This window comes from Erinaceus europaeus, chromosome 14 (assembly GCF_950295315.1).
Source record: "Erinaceus europaeus chromosome 14, mEriEur2.1, whole genome shotgun sequence".
NCBI classification, from domain to species: domain Eukaryota; kingdom Metazoa; phylum Chordata; class Mammalia; order Eulipotyphla; family Erinaceidae; genus Erinaceus; species Erinaceus europaeus.
Genome location: NC_080175.1, coordinates 99090506 through 99112805, shown reverse-complemented (window position 1 = coordinate 99112805; position 22300 = coordinate 99090506). Strand labels below are relative to the sequence as shown.

At 45.9% G+C, this 22300-nt stretch overlaps 1 protein-coding gene across 10 annotated transcripts in view; it reads right to left on the bottom strand.

Annotated features, from left to right (window-relative positions):
• ST3GAL6 (ST3 beta-galactoside alpha-2,3-sialyltransferase 6) overlaps positions 1-22300 on the bottom strand; it is an 82959-nt gene that overhangs the window by 5443 nt on the left and 55216 nt on the right. For 4 of the 10 annotated variants that reach the window (XM_060172183.1, XM_060172185.1, XM_060172191.1 and 1 more), the window contains 5 exons: positions 20865-20928; positions 6262-6360; positions 2889-3075; positions 2654-2791; positions 857-1009 (listed from right to left, as the gene is read on the bottom strand). In XM_060172183.1, the coding sequence (XP_060028166.1) occupies positions 857-1009; positions 2654-2791; positions 2889-3075; positions 6262-6360; positions 20865-20928 (641 nt within the window). Of the gene's footprint in view, positions 1-856; positions 1010-2653; positions 2792-2888; positions 3076-6261; positions 6361-20864; positions 20929-21011; positions 21142-22300 lie in introns of all 10 variants that reach the window. The other 6 variants (XM_060172187.1, XM_060172188.1, XM_060172190.1 and 3 more) reach the window with 4 other exon arrangements.

Below are 22300 nucleotides of genomic sequence, written 5' to 3'. Positions count from 1 at the left end.
ATTATGTAAACAGACCACATCTTAAGTAATACAAGCGAACCTAATGTGACGGAAAACAGAAGGTCTTAGAAGCAGAATTTAGAAGCAGACCAACATGCCCCCCAATCTCAACAGTAACAACAAGGGGGGGGGGGGCTACTCGGCCATTGAGCAGAGGGCTTACACATGCCAGGCCCCGAGTTTGATTCCTGACACTACTTAGGCTTGAGTGATGCCATTTCTCTCCCCCACACACATTTTTAAAAAAATCTTTGAGAGATTTTTTCTTCCAGAGCGTTAAGCGCACGTGGAGCAAAGCACAAGGACCGGCATAAGGATCCCAGTTCGAGCCCCCGGCTCCCCACCTGCAGGGGAGTCGTTTCACAGGTGGTGAAGCAGGTCTGCAGGTGTCTATCTTTCTCTGCCCCTCTCTGTCTTCCCCTCCTCTCTCCATTTCTCTCTGTCTTATCCAACAATGACATCAATAATAATAACTACAACAATAAAACAACAAGGGCAACAAAAGGGAATAAATAAATATTTTTTTTAAATCTTTGCTTTTTCTTTTGTGTAACAATACAGGAAACCATTTACCACAATCATGACTCTGCTTTTAGGTTAGCTTGTCATGTCAATGAGCATGTCTTACGGATAAGCAGAGTGCCGTATCTAAGAAATATGGCTTTGTACCTCTGGGTTTGATGGTGAATCTGAGACCCCGAAATTGGGAGTTGTTTTTGCAATAACGTTGATGTGGGTCCTACTCTCAGCACCTGCTACCTCCAGAAACCCCATCCATCCCTCCCCCTCTCAACACCTGACCCCAGGATAAAGTTTCCAGCAGAGAGTATCCAAAAGTACTGTATGTGTGCGTTACCTTGTTCATCAAAGACATGGTGGCATTCCCATAGTAATGCAAAGGGCTCTGGAGGTCAGAAAAGTTGTATCTGAAGCCGGCAAGGTGGACTTCGTGACAGATGTGAAATGCCAGCGTGATGGCTATGATTCCTGTTGTGGGGTGTTTGGGTTTCTGGTGGTAGGGGAGAAATGAACATCTTGTAAAAAGAACCGAGACAGAAATACTTGTTTCCAAAGCAGATCCGAATGTCCTAGTCTTATAAAACGGCAAATTCTGAATAGTTGAACAGTCACAGTGTCCTAAGTCTCAGGCCCAGTTAATATCCTAACTCTGAAAAGAATGGCGGGTGACTGAACTCTTTACAAAGTATCCACTAGGGCTGGAGAGACAGCAGGGAGATGCGTGCTCTGAATTCTTCACGCCCAAGGCTCAGAGGCCCCAGGTTCTATGCTCAGCACCATGCTAAGCCAGAGCTGAGCAGTGCTCCGGTTTAATAAAAGAAGAAATAAAGTATTTCTGGGTTGGGCGGTGGCGCAGTGGGTTAATTGCACATGGTGCAAAGCGCAAGGACCGGTGTAAGGGTCCCGGTTTGAGCCCCAGGCTCCCCACCTGCAGGGGTGTCGCTTCCCAGGCAGTGAAGCAGGTCTGCAGGTGTCTGTCTTTCTCTCCCCCTCTCTGTCTTCCCCTCCTCTCTCCATTTCTCTCTGTCCTATCCAACAATGATGGCATCAATAATAACCACAACAAGGGCAACAGAAGGGGAAAATGGCCTCCAGGAACAGTGGATTCATGGTGCAGGCACTGAGCCCCAGCAATAACCCTGGAGGCAAAGAAAGAGAGAAAGAATGAAAGAAAGGAAGGAAGAAAGGAAGGAAGGAAGGAAGGAAGGAAGAAAGAGAGAGAGAAAGAATTTCAAATCAAGTTTAACTTCAGTAGTGGCCCAAAGGTCAACTCAGATGATGAAGTCCTGTGAGGCTGAATGAATGGAGAGGATGGGGAGAAGTCACATAGTACCCACTCAGAGGCTGCAATTAAAAAAAAAAAGTGGCTGCTGGGTGGTGGCGCACCTGGTTGAGCGCCCATGTTACAGTGCACAAGGACCCAGGTTCGAGCCCCCAGTCCCCGCCCGCAGGAGGTAAGCTTTGCAAGTGGTGAAGCAGGGCTGCAGGTGTGTCTCTGTCTCTCTCCCTCTCAATTTCTGTCTGTCTCTATCCAATAAATAACAATAATTTTTTAAAGTAGAGTTTACTTATTATTTAAATAGTTACATAAAAATATACTTATGGGGGAGATAGCCTAATGGTTATACAAAGGGACTCTCATGCCTGAGGCTCCAAAGTCCCAGGTTCAGTTCCCCACACTACCCTAAGCCAGAGCTGAGCAGCGCTATGGTAAAAAAAAATAAATAAATAATTTTTTAAAATATACTTTTTGACTTGAGAATACTTTAATCCTCAGAAGATATATAAGCATACAGGAAAGAAAAAATCCCTGTAAGTAAATACTTTGCTTGAGGATAGTAGGGTGGGGGAAAGCTGGGTAAATGTCTGCAAATAGGTCACATCAATGAACAAGGATAAAACAATACTTACTCCTAAGTATTGTTAAGCGCTCACATCACAGTGCACAAGGACCCAGGTTCAAGCCCCTGGTCCCCACCTGCAGAGGGAAAGCTTCACAAGTGGTGAAGCAGGGCTGCAGGGGTCTCTTTGTCTCTCTCCCTATCTTCCCTCCCCTCTCAATTTCTCTCTGTCTCTATCCAATAATAAATAAAGTAACAAGATCAAAAAGATAAATAAATACATGCATACATACCTGATTTGGAGGAAATACTTTTGGGAAATGAAGCAAGTCATAGGTGGCTGTTCTGATAATGAAAGGGTCTAATATTCTGATTTGATCAGGTCTATAGATGAGGTTTACAGCTGGTTTCTTCCAAAAACCATTAGTGTTCTGAAATAAAGAATATAGGAAATAGGGCGCTGACCGTATAGTCGGTTTTAATGCAAGGAAAATGTAATTGGAAGGTAGGTTACTGTTGCTGACTTACTATTTTGCCACCCATCAACAATTCCCAAAGCCATTTTAAATCAAGAGGCTTAAAAGCAGTGAGAATCACCGTGCTGTTAGGATCATTGTGATCGGGATCTGAAAAAACAGATTCTGGGTAGAAAAGTCGGAAGGTTGTTCTTCTCCCTACGTCGCCTTCGTGTCCCAGCACGGGGCCACTGTTCATTCTGTGGGGAGAAAACACACAGGCATGCAGACCGGACGCCATCAGAACAATTGTAAGGGGGCCGGGCGGGGGCGCAGAGGGCTAAGGGCAAACGCTAGAAGAAGCGCACATGGCGCCAAGCGCAAGGGCCGGCGGGAGGATCCCGGTTCGAGCCCCCGACCCCCACCTGCAGGGGTTCATTTCACAGGTGGTGAAGCAGGTCTGCAGGGGTCTGTCTTTCTCTCCCCCTCTCTGTCTTCCCCTCCTCTCTCCGTTTCTCTCTGTCCTAGCCAACAACGATGACATCAATAAAAACAGAGCTCTGATGCCAGAACCAGACAGCTTCCACATAAACTCCATAGCAAATTTTCCCATAAAAGTTCATATACTAGGGAGTCGGGCGGTAGCGCAGTGGGTTAAGCACAGGTGGCACAAAGCACAAGGGCCGGTGTAAGGATCCCGGTTCGAACCCCAGGCTCCCCCACCTGCAGGGGAGTCGCTTCACAGGCGGTGAAGCAGGTCTGCAGGTGTCTATCTTTCTCTCCTCCTCTCTGTCTTCCCCTCCTCTCTCCATTTCTCTCTGTCCTATCCAACGACGACATCAATAACAACAATAACCACAACAAGGGCAACCAAAGGGAATAAATAAATAACTATTTTTTATAAAGTTGATATACTGGTGTGTGCACTCCTCACCTGAGACTGTCTCCCCACTCTTGTTCATCTGCTTGTCTGTTTTATGTTACCACCAGGATTCCTACTGGGGCTTGGTGCCTACATAACAAATCCACTGCTCCCCATGGCCATCTTTTCCCTTTTTCCTTTTTGACATTACGAGACAGAGAGAGAGAGAGAGAGAGAGAGAGATGTGGGGGGTGGGGGGTTAAAAGGGGAAGATGGGGGTCGGGCAGGGGCGCAGCGGGTTAAGCGCATGTTGTGCAAAGTGCAGGGACCAGCGCAAGGATCCTGGTTCGAGCAGTGGAGCAGGTCTGCAGGTGTCTGTCTCTCACCCTCCACCCCACCCCCCATCTTTTTCTCTCTCGATTTCTATCTTATCCAACAACAACAGCAACAACAACAAAAATGGAAGAAATGGTCTCCAGGAGCGGTGGATTTGTGGTCAGGCACGTAGTCCCAGCAATAACCTTGGGGGCAAAAAAAAAGAAAAAAGGAGAGTTAAAGGCACCTGCAACGTTGCCTCACCACTTCCAAAGCTCCCCCCCTGTAGGTGGGGGCTGGGCACTTGACTCAGGTCCTTGCCCAGGGTAAGGCAAACACCCTTCCTGGAGAGCAACCTCACTGACCCTATTGTTCCTACATATGAGCCAGTCTTGCAAGCCTAGCTTCTAAAGTCTTACACAGTCTTCTGGGCTCCCCTTCACTGGCTTTCTTCCTGTGCCTTTTTTAAAAAAAAATTTATATTCATTTATTTATTTTCCCTTTTGTTGTCCTTGTTGTTTTACTGTTGTAGTTACTATTGTCGTTGTTGTTGGATAGGAAAGAGAGAAATGGAGAGAGGAAGGGAAGACAGAGGGGGAGAGAAAGACAGACACCTGCAGACCTGCTTCACCGCCTGTGAAGTGACTCCCCTGCAGGTGGGGAGCCGGGGGCTCGAACAGGGATCCTTAGTGCTGGTCCTTGCGCTTTGTGCCACGTGCGCTTAACCCACTGCGCCACCGCCCGACTCCCTCCTGTGCCTTTCAAACCCAGGTCCATAACCTCCTGGGGACAACATTCTCTTAGCCTGCACCACTTACTTCTAGTCTTCTGTGGCTGAAACCGTGTGTTAATTTAGATTCAGCATAGATGACTCCTCCTGGCCGTGGTCATCCATTTTAAAGTAGTTACTCAGGGGCCTGGTGGTGGTACACCTGGCTGAGTGCATCCATTACAACGTGCGGGTTCGAGTCCCCGGCCCCCACCTGCAGGGGGGAAGCTTCACAAGTGGTGAAGCAGGTCTGCAGGTGTCTCTCTGTCTCTCTCCCTCTCAGTCTCCCCCACCCCTCTCAATATCTCTCTGTCTTTATCCAAAATACATAAATAAATGTTTAAAAAAACAAAATAAAAAACAAACTAGCTACTCAATCATGCAACACATTGTTGCTCTATTTGCTGGGACACAGAGAAATGGAGGTGGCTGGAGGAGAGAGAGGAGGACCGAAGAAGACAGGCCTCTGCAGCTTTGTTCGGTGCTCAGGAAGCTTCCCCTCTGCAGGTGGAACTGAACCCACAGGCCTGCTTGTGCGTGTGCACTTAACCAGCTGTGCTACTGCCTGGCCTTCACACAGCCTACTTTTAACTGTCTGGAATCATTTTCCTGTTATTTGTTTACTGATTAATGAGAGAGAGAGAGAGAGGAGGGCGGAGAGAAAGAGCCAGAGCATTTTCTTGCGCTTTGTGCCACGTGTGCTTAACCGGCTGCGCTACCGCCGGACTCCTGAGCCAGAGCATTTTCTGATACACACGCTGGCAGAGTTAGAGCTCAGGACCTCATGCCCACCTGGCCAGCGTTCAGACACTGCACCACCTCCCAGACTCTGACTGTATGGACTTGATAATAATAAGAGAAGAACATAATGATGTTCTTGCTGTTGTTGTTGTTGTGTTTTTTAATTTCTTTCTTGGGGGATTAGTGGTTTATAGTCAACAGTAAAATACAATAGTTTGTACATAATTGTATTTTCTTTATTAATGTCTTCTGATTAGAACATACATTTCAAGGGAAGAACAATTCTCATATCCCCTGCCACATCTATGAGAACGATTGCACTTGGCGTAATAAGAGGGACAACTATTTATTAAATATTTCACCTGAAACCAGGCAGGCCTACTCTGGACTAAATCTACTTTTATTAAAGAATGGAAAACCAGCGGAAATAAGTCAGAAGGAAAAAGACGAGAACCGCATGATCTCACTCATAAGTGCAATCACAAAGAAACAAAGCAAGCAAGCTGAGAAAGGCCAAGCAGATGTGTGGGTTGTGACCACTGCGCTAGGCTGTTGAAGGAGCGGGTGGCGGTTGGGGTCACTGGTACTTGTCAGCTGACTGTGCAGTGACAGCACACAGCAGAAGCCCCGCAGACCTGTGGTCATGAGCTACGGGCAATGTTGTCAAGCAGCACGACCACAAACTTTAACCCAGCAGGACTAAAGTCAGGAAGGCATACCGAACCAACGGCAGATGAGTAAACAAGAATGGAGCTTTACCTTATTATCACATCATAGGAGTCAATTCTTTCCCCTAATGACTTGTTCTTCAAAACACCTCCATTACCAACCACCACACACTTCTTACATGGCACGCTGCTGGGCAAACAGACAAGTGAGAGGCTGAGTCATTTGTCGCTGAACTGGCTGATTCCAAAACCCATTTATGCTTCCAGAAAGGGCCCAAGGCCAGGTTTTACTTGTTGCACAAGGAGAAAAAGAACCAATGTGACTTTATAGCACAAGAAATGTATTAAATATACAATGTGTTGACAAGATAGAAGATAAAAAAACCTTACACTCAAATTATCATTTTTAGCAACTATTAACATTTCTTTTTTTATCACAGTGCCAGAGAACTCAGAATCTTGCATACCAACCCAAATTTTCTTTTTTTTAATATTTTATTTTTTATATTTATTTATTTATTCCCTGTTGTTGCCCTTGTTGTTTTATCATTGGAGTTATTGTTGTTGTTATTGATGTCGTTGTTGTTGGATAGGTCAGAGAGAAATGGAGAGAGGAGGGGAAGACAGAGGGGGAGAGAAAGACAGACACCTGCAGACCTGCTTCACCACCTGTGAAGTGACTCCCCTGCAGGTGGGGAGCCGAGGGCTCAAACTGGGATCCTTATGCCGGTCCTTGCACTTTGTGTCACGTGAGCTTAACCCGCTGTGCTACCTCCCAACTCCCCTAAATTTTCTTTTGTATATATTGGGGGCGGGGAAAGAACTAGAGAGAGAAAGAGAGAGAGGCAATGCTCCACCACCGTGAAGTTCCACCCAAGTACATGTATATCCTTGCTGTTCTCATGTGATGTCAGGGATGAAATGAAGGCTTCCTTCATGTTGACTATTACTTCTGTGCTTTAAAGTGGACTCGTTTATTGACATCTAGAGACTAGAGCACTGGCCCCAGTATGTTCAGTGCCAGGGATGGAACTCAGACCACACGCATGTAGTCCTGTCCTCTACTTTCTAAGCCACTTCCGTAGTCACCCAACTATTCACGCTTATCAACCCCAAACATTCGCTTATTTATTCTTATAGCCACCAGTGGAGACAAGTGTGCCTGACACGCCATTTTACAGATGAAAAGATTTAGTAAAGACTGCCAGGTGAGATTGCAATGCCATCCCCTGAAGAAGCAGAAACAGAGTATGAACCCAAACCTTCCGATTACAAAAATACTTACTGACAGGGGACAGGCGGTAGCACAGCAGGTTAAGTGCACGTGGCACAAAGTGCAAGGACAGGAGGTATAATCCCGGTTCGAGTCCCGGGCTCCCCACCCACAGGGGAGTCGCTTCACAGGCGTTGAAGCAGGTCTGCAGGTGTCTCTCTTTCTCTCCCCCTCTCTCTTCCCCTCCTCTCTCCAATTCTCTGTCCTACCCAACAGCAATAACAAAATAACAACAAGGGCAACAGAATGGGAAAAATAACCTCCAGGAGCAATGGATTTGTAGTGCAAGCACCAAGCACCAGCCATAACTGTAGAGGGCAAAAAAAAAAAAAAAAAAAAAAACCTCACTGACTCCCAGCCATGACATCATCTCCCCAGACATTAACTTGGATCCACCTGCATATCAGATTTCAGGCTCAGGCTCAGGCAAAAACAAAAACAAAAACAAAAAAACACTACAGGCCCTTTGAAATATAACTAAAATCTGCCTACTAGCTATTGACAAAATAGAGGACCCCCAACGCTTCATCTGCACTGTTCCAGCCTTTAGGCTCATGATTGGTCAACAATTTGTTTGGCTTTGTATGTTAACTCTCTTTTCAGCCACCAGGTTCCAGATGCTAGCATGATGCCAACCGGACTTCCCTGGACAGACAACCCCACCAATGTGTCCTGGAGCTCTGCCTCCCCAGAGCCCTGCCCCACTAGGGAAAGAGAGAGGCAGGCTGGGAGTATGGATCCACCTGTCAACACCCATGTTCAGCAGGGAAGCAATTACAGAAGCCAGACCTCCCACCTTCTGCATCCCACAGTGACCCTGGGTCCATGCTCCCAGAGGGATAGAGAATAGGAAAGCTGTCAGGGGAGGGGATGGGATATGGAGATCTGGTGGTGGGAATTGTGTGGGATTGTACCCCTCTTATCCTATTCTTTAGTCAATGTTTCCTTTTTATAAATAAAAAAATAATAAAAAGAAAAACCTCACTGACATAGAGTCCTCTGTCTTAAGTTCTTACACAAGTGTGCCTTGAGTTGCATATGTCAACATTCTTTTTTAAAATATATATATATTTTTAACTTGTATTATCTTTATTTATTTATTGGATATAGACAGCCAGAAATCAAAAGAGGAAGGAAAGAGAGAGATACCTGCTGCCCTGCTTCACCATTCATGAAGCTTTCCCTCTGCAGGTGGGGACGGGGGGGGGGGGGGCTTGAACCTGGGTCCTTGCACATGGTAACATATGCACTCAACCAGCTGCCCCACCACCCAGCCCCTTTTTTTATTTATTAATAGACAGAGACAGAGAGAAATTGAGAGGAAGGGGGAGATAGAAAGGGAGAGAGACAGAGACAACTGCAGCCCTGCTTCATCGCTCATGAAGCTTTCCCCCTGCAGGGGGAGCCCAGGGGCTTGAACCCGAGTCCTTGAGCCCTGTGATGTGAGCGTTTATCCAGGTGCAGCACGCACCCCCGCCTGGCCCCTGTGAACATTATTTTCCGGCGTTGCCCATACCCCTGAGATTCTAGATGTAAGTGGAGAGGAGGAGCAGCTGTCACTGGGCAGGGGTGGGGTTGGAGGAAGGGAGCTTCCCTGCCCGTTCCCAGGGCACCTCTCGTGCCAGCCCTGACAGCTGAACTGATACAAACTAAGAGGTCACTCTTTGTTGAGGGCAAGGAGCCATAAAGCAGAGTAGCCACAGGACTTGCTGTTCTCACTGGGATTAACTTCAGACCATCTGAATTATGTTCTATCAGCTTTCAGTAAATACAGCCTTGAGTTACCTGCCTCCAGGCTCTCACCACCAGTGGTCAGGCCTGGAGAAGACAAAACACATCCTCCTTAGGGGATAAAACTGCATCATATAAATGTCAGAGAATAAGAAAATATATGTACGCAGACATACAGGGGAAAAATGCAGAGAGTGAAAAGGTTGAAACATGGCTAGTACATGAATTTCCAAGATGTAAGACCCAGAGCCCTGCCCCACTAGGGACAGACAGACACAGGCTGGGGGTGTGGATCCACCTGCCAACACCCATGTCCATCGGAGAAGCGATGACAGAAGCCAGAACTCCCACCTTCTGCTCCCTGTAAAGATCTTTGGAGTCGGGTTAAGCACACGTGGCGTGAAGCGCAAGGACGGGCCTAAGGATCCCAGTTCAAGCCCCTACCTCCCCACCTGCAGGGGGGTCACTTCACAAGCGGTGAAGCAGGTCTGCAGGTGTCTGTCTTTCTCTCCCCCTCTCTGTCTTCCCCTCCTCTCTCCATTTCTCTCTGTCCTATCCAACAACGACGACATCAATGGCAACAATAACAATGATAAACAACAAGGGCAACAAAATGGGCAAAAATGGCCTCCAGGAGCAGTGGGTTCACAGTGCAGGCACCGAGCCCCAGCAGAAGCCCTGAAGGCAAAAAGAAAGAAAGGAAGGAAGGAAGGAAGGAAGGAAGGAAGGAAGGGAAACAATGTCCAAGGGGCCAGGTGGTATTGCATCTGGTTAAGTGTATGTATTACCATGCGTAAGGGCCCGGATTCAAGACCCCATCCTCATTTATTTATTTATTTATTTATTTATTTATTTATTTATTTATTATTGAATCTCTATCAGAAAGAGAAATTGAGAGGGGGGGTGTAGAGGGAGAGAGTCACCTGCAGCCCTGCGTCACCACTCATGTAGCTTGAGGGCAGGTGGGGACCAGGGGCTTGAACCTGGGTTCCTGTGCACTGTAATGTGTGTGCTCAGCCAGGTGTGCCAATGCCTGGCGCCTCATACTTGTAACTTTTTTTCTTTATTGGGGGATTCATGGTTTACAGTTGACAGTAAAATACAGTAGTTGATACATGGGTCACATGCCTCAGTTTCCCACATAGCACTCTAACGCCCCACCAGGTCCTCCTCCGCCATCCTGCTCCAGGACCTGAACCCTCCCCCACCCCAGAGACCTTGACTTCGGTGCCACACACCAACTCCAGTCCAAGTTCTGCTGTGCGTTTTCTGTTCTGTTCTTGTTTTTCAGCTTCTGACCATGAGAGGATCATCCCTTATTCTCTAGATTGTTTTGCTCATTCTAGGTCTTTTCTGGTTCCAGATAAATGTTCGTAGCATTTGTTCTACTCTCCTAAAGAAAACTGGTTGGGATCTTGATGGGAATTGCATAAAGTTGTAGATGGCTTTGTATATAACATCATTTAAAAAATGCTTTATATTTATTTATTTATTCCCTTGTATTGCCCTTGTTTTGTTTGTTTGTTTTTTGCCCTTGTTTTTTTATTGTTGTAGTTATTATTGATGTCGTCATTGTTAGAGAGGACAGAGAGAAATGGAGAGAGGAGGGGAAGACAGAGAGGGGGAGAGAAAGACAGACACCTGCAGACCTGCTTCACCGCCTGTGAAGCGACTCCCCTGCAGGTGGGGAGCCGGGGGCTGGAACTGGGATCCTTATGCCGATAACATCATTTTAATGATGCTATTTCTTCCAATCCATGAGCATGGAATTTCTTTCCAAATCTTTCTGTCTTTTTCTATTTCCTTGAATAGTGACTTACAATTTTCAGTATACAGGTCTTTCACTTCTTTTGCTAGGTTTATTCCTAGATATTTTATTGTCTTGTTGCTATAATAAAAGGGATTGATTTCTAGGTTTTTTCTTTTTATAATTTATTTTTTAATGGTTTTTTAATTTTTATTGTTGTGGTTATTATTATTACTGATGTCATTGTTGTTGGCTAGGACAGAGAGAAATGGAGAGAGGAGGGGAAGACAGAGAGGGGGAGAGAAAGACAGACACCTGCAGACCTGCTTCACCACTTGTGAAGCGACTCCCCTGCAGGTGGGAAGCTGGGGGCTCCTTGCACCGGTCCTTGCACTTTGTGCCATGTGCACTTAACCCACTGTGCTACCGCCCAGCCCCCTCTGTTTTTTATCTTCTTCTAACTTAGTGTTTGCATAGAAGAATGCCCCTGATTTTTGTACATTAATTTTGTAGCCTGACACCTTACTGTATTGCCTGAAAATTTCCAAGAGCTTCCTGCTGGATTCTTTAGGTCTTTCTAAGTATACTATCATATCATCTGCAAATAGGGAGAGTTTGACTTCTTCTCTTCCAGTCTGTATCCCATTAATTCCTTGCTCCTGCCTGATTGCTATGGCAAGAACTTCCAACACTATGTTGAATAGTAATGGTGATAGTGGGCAGCCCTGTCTAGTACCTGATCTGAGGGGAAATGCTTCCAGTTTTTCACCATTGAGTGTGATGTTGGCTGTAGGTTTGCTATATATAGACTCCACTAGCTTGAGGAATTTTCCATCTATTCTCATTTTTTGTACTGTTTTGATCATAAAGGGATGTTGTATTTTGTCAAAGGCTTTCTCTGCATCTATTGACAAAACCGTGTGGTTTTTGGTCTTGCTTTTTTATTGATATGGTTGATCACATTGATTGCATTCCTAGGAAAAAAAAAAATCTCACTTGGTCACAATGAACAATCTTTTTAATATACTGCTGTATCCAATTGGCTAGAATTTTGTTCAGTCTTTTAGCATCTGTGTTCATTTGTAACTTTTTATACACTTTAATTTGTGCTACTTAGCTCCCCCCAAATTAAAGAATTGTCCGCTTTGTTAGAAAAAATAAAAGCAGGCAGAATTTCACAGGTTCAAGAACTAGGGGTGAAGGTAGAAAAATATTTGTTTCACTATCACTCCTTGAGGTATGCTCCTAACCTTTTTTTCTTTCTGACTTCAATATTATTTTATTGATTCACAGAATTGTTGTCACCAGGGTACAGTTCCACGTTTCCCAAACAGGTGTCAGGACTCCTCACCCTCCATCAAACCTGAATTCTACTTCACCAGAAGGTAGCAGGCCCCTAGTTCCTGTTAGGGCCTGCCCTCTCCCCTCTGAGCCTCCCCCGCCCCCCAGTTCTGCCGAAACAGACGCAGTCCACTGAGGCTTCACCCTGAGTTATCACCTGCTTTGATCCTCAGACTTCTTGTCGTGGATGTGACATACATGTACACTTGAGATGTTACTTGTTAAAATTATTTCTGCTTTTTTTTTTTCTTTTTTTTTTTACTTGGGGAAGTCGCATTATCTCTAGATGCACTTATACTCAGTTTGCCAAATTCCAGGAAGGCAAAGTTTCAAAAAAATGTCCTGTAGCCGAATGCCATACATAGCACGGGAACATGGGTAAACATTCAAGGCCGTTTCCTCTGCGGGTGTCTTTCTGTCATCCTCACCAGACAGGTCCAGTGAAGGCCCTGCAGCAGGAACAGTCCCCACAGGCACAGCTGGCCGGACCTCACAGCCAGCTAAGTGCTGATCTCAGACACTCCCAAAGTCCTGGAACCTCAGGCACGGGAGTCTCTGCATGACCATTATGCCATCTTCCCCCACTAGCTTTTTTTTTTTTTTTTTTTTTTTTTAACCAGAGCACTGCTCAGCTTATGGTGGTATGAGGGAATTGAACCTGGGACTTTGGAGCCTCAGGCAATCTCCCTTTCTGACTGGGCACTGGAACAGGAGTGGCAGGCTCGGAAATAAATTTCTGCGTCTGTGAGGTAAGCAGCATGGCAGTTGAGGAGAACTAGCAAAGGGGTCCAGGCGGTAGTGCACTGGTTAAGTGCTCACATTACAGAGCATAAGGTCCCAGGTTCAAGCCCCTGGTCCCCACCTGCAGGGGCAAGTCTCATGAGCGGTGAAACAGGGCTGCAGGTCTCTCTCTGTCTCTCTCCCTCCCTATCTCCCCTCCCTTCTCAGTTTCTATCTTTACCCAATCATAAATTAAAATATTTTTAAAAGGAATGTCTACAATTAGAGCCCCTGGACTAGCCTTCTTTTTGGAATGAAGCCTGGAGGCTGCTGTGTTCCAGCCTCCATGCCCTCAGTACTACAGCACCCGTCCTGGCTGGGCGTCCCCCACCTCACACCAGGCTGCCTGATCCCAAGGACACCAAACAAACTAGGGCTGGTTCAGGACCATAGGCCACCATCATTCCACCATCATTCCTCCAGACTCCTTATCCTACCCACAAGTCTCATCTCAGAATTCACTGAGCCCAGAAAGGGGCAGCTCTGCTCAGTCTCAGACAGCCGGTTCTGCCAACACAACTCATCAATACACTGCCAAGTGAAATCTCAGTGTTCACAGACGTTTCCCCTGGACTATATCACAGCTGGTCATCACTCAGATGAAGTGTGGGTGAAAGAGCATCAAAAACAGGGAACTCAGGAGTCGGGCTGTAGCGCAGCGGGTTAAACGCAGGTGGTGCAGAGCACAAAGACCGGCATAAGGATCCTGGTTCAAGCCCCCAGCTCCCCACCTGCAGGGGAGTCGCTTCACAGGTGGTGAAGTAGGTCTGCAGGTGTCAGTCTTTCTCTCCCCTCTGTCTTCCCCTCCTCTCTCCATTTCTCTCTGTTCTGTCCAACAACAAACAACATCAGCAATAACAATAATAACCACAATAAGGCTGCAACAATAAGGGCACCAAAAGGGGGAACAAACGGCCTCCAAGAGCAGTGGATTCATGGTGCAAGCATTGAGCCCCAGAAATAACCCTGGAGGCAAAAAAAAAATAGGGAACTCCCCCTCCCCACAGCCCTGCCCCACTAGGGACAGACAGACACAGGCTAGGGGTGTGGATCCACCTGCCAACACCCATGTCCAGCAGAGAAGCAATGACAGAAGCCAGAACTCCCACCATCTGCTCCCAGAAAGAATCTGGGTCCATCCTCCCAGAGGAATAAATAACAGGGAAGCTTCTGATGGAGGGGACAGGGCAGGGAACTCTGGTGGTGGGAACTGTATGGAATTATACCCCTGTGACTTTACGATCTTGTTAATCATTATTAAATCACTAAAATCAAAAACAAAACAAACAACCAAAAAAAAAAAAAACATGCTAAGAAGCTAACATCTGATTGCACCAAAGTAAAGGATTCTTGGGTGGGTTGGGGGGGTGTTCAGGTCCTGGGACATGATGGTGGAGGAGGATCGAGGTGGGGTGTTAGAGTGTTATGTGGAACACTGAGAAGTGTCACACGTGGACCAATGACTAGCGACGTAAGCCATGAATAAAGACAAACAGAAGAAGCAGGAGCTGCCATCTGTCCTAGCATGCCTGGTCTGCCACCAGATTCAAAGGCCTGGACCTCCCTCTGGCTCTACCCTACAAAGCCTTGCAGTCCAGTGAAAAGGGAGATGCCAGCATCTGTGTCTACAGGAGTCTCCAGAATTCACTAGAAAGAAAGATCACTCCAGCCTTTTCACCCTGACGGTCCCAGCAGGTTAAAGACTAGGGACAAAAGGAAAAGGGTCATGCAGACACTGCCTCACTCAAGGAGACTCCAATTTTATGCCCTTGTTTAATGGTCACTGCTTTTTTTTTTTTTTTAATTTTACTTTCTGATTTCTTCTCTCAGGAATGCTTCTGAAAGGAAGTCTTGTCAGAGAAATTCCCTATCCTCTTGATAAAGGGTCTTGTAAAGACCCGTATGTCTTATTGACGGTCATAGATAAGATTAAAAACTCCTTTACAGATGACATAAATAGTTCTCTCCTGGCAATGAAATCTTCCCTGTAGCTAGATTCAAAGTCCTCCCAGGAATATCAGAAACAGTTCAGACACACTGTCTAAAGCGCACTGCTCCAAACTCACGGGTTCCCTCCTCCCCAGACAGTGCCCCGATCTCGGTAGAAGTATGATTCACTTTCTCCCTGACCAGCCACCTGGCCTGGTTCCGGGCTTGCTCTGATTCCTCAGGTATAAGCCAGTCATTTCCAGTGTCACTGGCTGACTGTATAAAGTCAGCATATTTACTTAATATAAGTTTGACTACGCGAACTATACATCCGTAGAAAGCAAGTTAAGCATCATTTCTATTTCTCCATCTCACAGTCTAAAATGTCTCAGTTCAAAGCTTGTGCATTAAAAAAAAAAAAAATGGGTTTGTTCCAGGAAGTATGGTGGTCACTTTCTGACTTTGTGTGTGGAGAAAAAGCTGGGATCTTTTTTTTTTATTTCCTTCCTGCACTCTGGACACAGGCAGGGAAAATGCACATACTGCAAACTATTCACCCAGAACACAAAGTCACTCCAGAGTGCCTGGGCCTGTTAATGGGCGATCTGGAAACATTAGCATCACAGGAATGAGCACACAGGACCGGGTCAACAGTCGATGGTGTTTCCACACTGTCCTCACGTATGGGAGCTCCTCTCTGCCCTGATCCAGCTTTCTAGTCCTGTTCTCAACTCTGACATCATCCTCACAGACAAGGCTTTCAGGCCACCTGTATGTTAGCTGTCAGGCTCAGGCAGAAATTACCAAAGTCATGGGCCCCCAGGAAGATACCTAAAATAGACTTCCTAGCTATTCCCCTAATTTCATCTGCTCTGTCCCTACCTTTGAGTTCCTGATTATTAAACAATATGTTCTGCTTTATATCTTACCTCCTGCAGATGTTACCATAACGTCATCCTGACCTCCCTGGGCAGACGCCCTCACCCATGTGTCCTGGAACCTCCCCTCCCCAGAGCCCTGCCCCACTAGGGACAGACAGACACAGGCTGGGGGTGTGGATCCACCTGCCGACACCCATGTCCAGCGGAGAAACAATGACAGAAGCCACAACTCCCACCTTCTGCTCCCCATAAAGAATTTGGGTCCATGCTCCCAGAGGGATAAAGAACAGGGAAGCTTCCAATGGAGGGGATGGAACATGGAACTCTGGTGGTGGGAACCGCATGGAATTGTACCCTTATAACCTTACAATCTTGCTAATCATTGTTAAATCACTAATTTTAAAAAGATACATTTTTTTTGCCAAGTCATGCACATGCAGAAAAGTTATTATCCTCATGCAAGAGGAATAGCAACACAATAAAAAAAAAAAAATCTCTATTTTGAAAGTAAGTTATGACACTCTTTTTTCCCTTCACAGCACGGTGATATATTAAAATGCATGGCCTTGCGGTCAGGGAGGGAGCTCGGCCAGAACAGTGTAAGGCTTACATGTGTGGAGTCCTGGGTTCCATCTCCAGTGTCAAATTGGGTGGGCTGGTATTCTATTTTCTCTAAACCTCTCTCTCACTCACTTTTTCAAAACAAATGTTTACAAGAAAGAAAAACAAAAGCCTTTCCTTTAAAACAATAAATACATCATTCCAGGGGGCCGGGCGGTGGTGCACCCCACTAAGCGCACTTAGTGCTGACAGGCAAGGGCCTGCGTGTGAGATCCACTCCCCACCTGCAGGGGGACACTTCATGAGCGGGAAGTGGGTCTGCAGGTGTCTGTCTTTCTCTCCTTCTCTGTCTCCCCTTCCCTCTCAGTTTTTCTCTGTCCTATCATATTAAAAATAAAGGGAAAAGTATTCATTTCATGTCAGATTCCACAGCTCAGGGTCCCAGTGTGCCTTGCAAGATGAATGCTACTTTTATTAGGTCTTACAATGGTAAGTACATACCTTTACCTATAGTCTAGAGGTGTCTGCATGACCCATCCTAGTCAATAAAATGTTAGAAGAACTCTCTTAGATGCTCTGGTAAAGATTTCACCCCAGTCAAAAAAAAAAAAAAAAAAAAACACAGACTCTGTATCTACCACTTCCTTTCAGTTAGAATGTTGACATGTGGTCTTGTTAAGATAAGAAAAAGCTACAGTCTTCTCACAACTAGAAAAGAGAGCCACAGAATAGCTTCCTGACATCACTCAGTCGCTAACTAAAGCATAAAGCACATAGCCAGCGCCACTCCAGATGGGCGTGCAGGCTCTACACAGCTCAGCTATGGGGTGTCCTTCAAATAACTGTTTATGCTCATAGCAGCACAGTTTGTAATAGTCCAAACCTGGAAGCAACCCAGGTGTCCAACAACAGATGAGTGGCTGAGCAAGTTGTGGTCTAGATACACAATGGAATACTACTCAGCAATTAAGAATGATAAATTCACCTTCTTCCCCTCCTCTTGGATGGAGCTTGAAGGAATCCTGTGAAGTGAGATCAGCCAGAAAGAGAAGGATGAATATGGGCTGATCTCACTCATGGACAGAAGTTGAGAAATAAGAACAGAAGGGAAACATTAAGCAGAACTTGGACTGGAGCTGGTGCACTGCACCAAAGTCAAGGACTCAGGGAAGAAGGACGGGGAGACAGGGAGAGGAGTACAGATGGGGGGGGGTTTTGCTTTCAGGTCCTGTGCACAGTCTTGGTGAGATGAGAAATGAAGACATTGTACCCACATGCCAACAACTGTTCTGTAAGCCATTAGCCTCAAAAGAAGGAAAGAAAGAAAAAGAGAGAGAGAGAGAAAGAAAGAGAGAGAGAGAGAAAGGGAGGGAGGAAGGAAGAAAGGAATGGCTCCATGTCTAAGCTGGCGCGCCCTGGAGTTGTTACGGTCCAGTCTAGAGCCCTGTGCTATCTGCCCGGAAAGCGAAGGCTTCAAACCTGCAGAAGGGCACCTCCCTGGCCCCTGCAGATACCACTTCACTCCTGTGAGAATGTCACATATCAGAAAAGGCAGCAGCAACAAATGCTGGAGAGATTGTGGGGACAAAGGGACCCTCCTGCACTGCTGGTGGGAATGTTAGTAGGTACAACCCCTGTGGAGAGCAGTCTGGAGACTCTCAGAAGGTTAGAAATGGAATTGCCCTGTGACCCTGCAATTCTTCTCCTGGCGATAGATCCTAAGGAACCAAACACACTCATGCAAAGAGATCTGTGCACATCTGTGTTCATAGCAGTTTGTAATAGCCCCAAACCAGGTGACCAACAACAGATGAGTGGCTGAGTAAGTTGTGGTCTTGATATACAATGGAATACTATGCAGCTATTAAAATGGTGACTTCACCCTCTTCATCTCATCTTGGATAGAGCTTGAAGGAATCACATGACATGAGATCAGCTGGAAAGAGAAGAAATAAATATGGGATGATCCCACTCATAGACATAAGTTGAGAAAGAAGAACAGAACAGAAAAACACAAAGCATAACTAGGACTGGAGTTGGTGTATTGCCCTAAATAAAGGACTCTGGCGTGGGGGTGGGGGCTCAGGTCCTGGAACATGATGATGGAGGAGGACCTAGGAGGGGGGCTTAGAGTGTTATGTGGAAAACTGAGGAATATGACACATGGACCAACGACTGCATTTTAATGTCAACTGCAAACCATTAATCCTCCCAATAAAGAATCCATGGTTGTTAGTAAATGTTTAACACCCAGATGTCTCTGGGTTAGGGACATGAGGGAGAAGCTCTGGTTTATAGCGTCTGCCACTTTCACAACTATAGAGCCTCTCACCGAGGCTGATCTCAAGCATCCTCTTTGAAGACACTTGACATGGAGTTGGAAATAGCCTCAGTTCTCACAAATTGGTGTCAAAAAGCTTCAGCCCCTCACTAGATGTAGAGGATGCTGTATATGATTTCTGGGAAGGGTCCTTTAAGGGTGTCACTTTAATGGGTGTTAATGTTTTGTTATAAAATTTCTTAATTTTTTACATATTTTTATTTGCCAAAGATAGTCAGAAATCAAGAAGAAGGGGTAAATAGAGAGGGAGAGAGAGAGAGAGAGAGAAACCTGTAGCACTGCTACACCACTCACAAAGCTTTCACCTTGCATGCAGGGACTGGGGGTTGGAACCCAGGTAACGTGCACTCAGCCAGACGCACTGCCACCTGGCCCCGTGGGTGTTAATGTCAGTTGGTTAAGTTAATGGATCAGGGCATAACCAGTCCTTCCCCTTCCTATTCCCAGCTAGCTTAGAAGTGTAGATAAAATTGAAGCGAATCCAGCAATCACAGTGAACTACAAGGAGAAACTCTGGTATTAAAAAAAAAAAATGCCAGAGGCACAATAGAAAGGCCTTAGGGCCTGAGGATCACTGAACTCCTGGGGGAGACCTCAGGATGTTGAGCTGACTACTTGTTTGGATGACAAGCAGGAGAAAGATGAAGTCCCCATCTGGGAAATGTAACTGACAGTTCGAGATCGCCTTTCAGCAGTAGAATTTATACTGAGGGCATTATGCACATTGGCTAAGATGGCTGGAAAAAAAAAAGTCCTCATCTGGAAGAGTCTGAATTTGAAGCAGCAACAACAACAACAAAAAATGTCTGAACTTTGGAAGGGATAAAACACATAAAATGAAAATATCTGATTTCAACTGATATTTCTAAGACCATGTCAATATCTTCCAGAGAACAGATAGAGGAGAAACCGGCACAGAACAAGGTCAGCAATTGTATAAATATTGGTCAAGAGAGCAGCCAGGCAGGAAAGGGACTTCCCTTCTCTCATCTCCACCTGAGCCTCTCTCCTCTGTGACCTACAAAGACCCAAATGGAAACCACCCCCCTTACACAAGAGGCGATGTCTGGAGTCTACACTCAGGGCCGCAGATCTCTGACTTGCGAAAGACCTTGCTCTACACTTGCTCTTCGTGAATTTTTCCCAAACTAAGAAGAGAAACATCAAATAGGAAATGTACAAGGTCACTTAGGAGACAAACGGGTTTGACTCAGAAACAGCAATCAGGCAATTTAGAACATTTTGCCTTTCTAGATCTTATTAAAAATGCTTTTATGCTGGGGGAGGGGGGAAGTTAGGGGAAGATGACCAGAGGGCTCTGAACTCCAATTCCATCAGGACCCAGAGAGAGAAGAGGGAAAAGAGAGGGACATTCAGAAGTTGTAACAGGTGTAGGTGTGACTCAGAAAGGAAGAGAAGGTAGTAGGACACACACACACACACACACACACACACACACACCCTTATTCAATTACTCATAAGAGAGGGTTAACTTTACATAAAAACTTTCAAAAACAGAATGGGCTTTTATAGTCAGAAAATGTATTTAAGTAAGCTGCCTGCTCTCTTGAAATACAATTCTAAGCATAAGGAAAAAGCTGTCTCTGAAACTCGGTGCACAAGGTAAAGCGAAACACAGGTTTCCCTTGGTAGCTCCGAAGATGCAAAGACACATACCACCCCCTCAAGCAGGCCGGGAGCTCACCATCGGGCTGTCGGCAGTCATGATGCAGTTTTGCAGAGAAAACCAGATCATGCTTTTTCCTGACAACCTAACAGTAAGAGATGTGGATTAATTCTTCAGGAGCACAACTTAGAAGAGATAAAAATGAATAATAATAAAAAAAAAGTCCTGACTTGAGGTACCCAAGCTGGTCTACAATTTTAAACCAACTAATCCCGCGATTTCAAATTTAACTTAGCAGGGCTTTTTTTTGGTTGTTGTCGTTGTTTCATTTTTGATTATGTGTCCTACAAGCAATAACTGCAGTGACTGATGACATAACTAAGGACGTTCCCGCCGTGACACACCATTGACACCTCGTGGCGTGCAGATTCTGAACAGCCTTTAAGATTTCCAGGCAGAGAGAAATGGGGCATATAGACTCACTTGTCAGACTCATCAAAGAGATCACAACTCTGCAGTCTCGAAAGAGCCATCCGGAAATGTTCCCCTAGAAAAGAAAGTGAGCGTCACACACAGGGGCCCGGAAACCGGTCTCTACGCACCTCCCCAAGCGTGTCCGACTTGTCTCACCCCATGCCATGTATTCTGTGGTAAAAATGCGCGGCGGTTAGCCGGCACTAGTTAGCTCAGGAGGTACACTCAGAAGAGCTTGGTGGAGGTGGTAAGTACGCTAGGGCCATGTTCCCAAAGCCTCAGAAACCTAAGATGCATAAGTGGAAGAAAAAATCACAAAAAAAGTAATCCCCAGACAAGAAGTAGCTGACGATTTTGAAGCTGAAAAAAATATAAAAATAAAAATTCAGCAAGATAAACTTATTAAAACATCATAGTCCCTGCAATGTATTTCTTTCTTTCTTTTTTCAAATTTTAATTATCTTTATTTATTGACTAGAGACAGCCAGAAATTGAGAGGGTAGGGGAGAGAGAGAGAGAGAGAGAGAGAGAGAAGGAAAGAGTTCTGCAGCCCTGCTTCACCACTTGCAACGCTTTCCCCCTATAGGTGGGGACGGGGCTTGAACCTGGGTCCTTGAACACTGTAACATGCGTTCAACCAGGTGCGCCACCATGTGACCTGTTTATTTTTTTATTATCTTTATCTATTGAATAGAGACAGCCAGAAATTGAGAGGCGTGAGGTGATAGAGAGGGAGAGAGAGAGAGACACCTGCAGCCCTGCTTCACCACTCATGAAGCTTTCCCCATGCAGGTGGGGTCCAGGGGCTTGAACCTACATCCTCGCTCACTGCAGTGTGTGCGCTTAGCCAGATGCGCCACCGCCTGGTCCCTCACACAATCTATTTCTAACACAGAAACATACAGGAGCAAGTGAGTAAGCAAAATCTAACTCAGAAAATTATAGGCTTGAGGCCTTTTAGACTTTTGGGGTCTCTCAAAAACCCAGAGCTCTAAGTTAGGTAGGGTTAATTCGTTATTAAGAAGCAGATGGGAAAGGAGAGGCATTCAGCCTCAAATAGAGTAATTTTCTGCAAACTGAGGGGAAAAAACGAATACATGTACACGCTGGTCAAGGAGCCTGCTGATGAAATAAGCTGAAATTCTAAAAGCGAGTCAGGGTTCTTGTGGGACTATGGGGAAGCAGGCATTTTCTTGCACTGGAATTTCTGGAAATAAACTACAGGCTTTACAATGATTCTGGTTTTCGCCACCATGTGAGAAGAACCGGAGTGTAGCAAAAACATCAGAGAAAATTAAGCTGAAGAAAACAAGGGAGGGGGTAGTGGCAGACTGGTTGAGCGCACATGTTACAGCGCGCAAAGACCTGAGCTCAAGTCCCCCAGCCCCACCTGCAGGGGACAGCTTTGCAGGTGGTGAAGCAGGGCTGCAGATGTCTCTCTATTT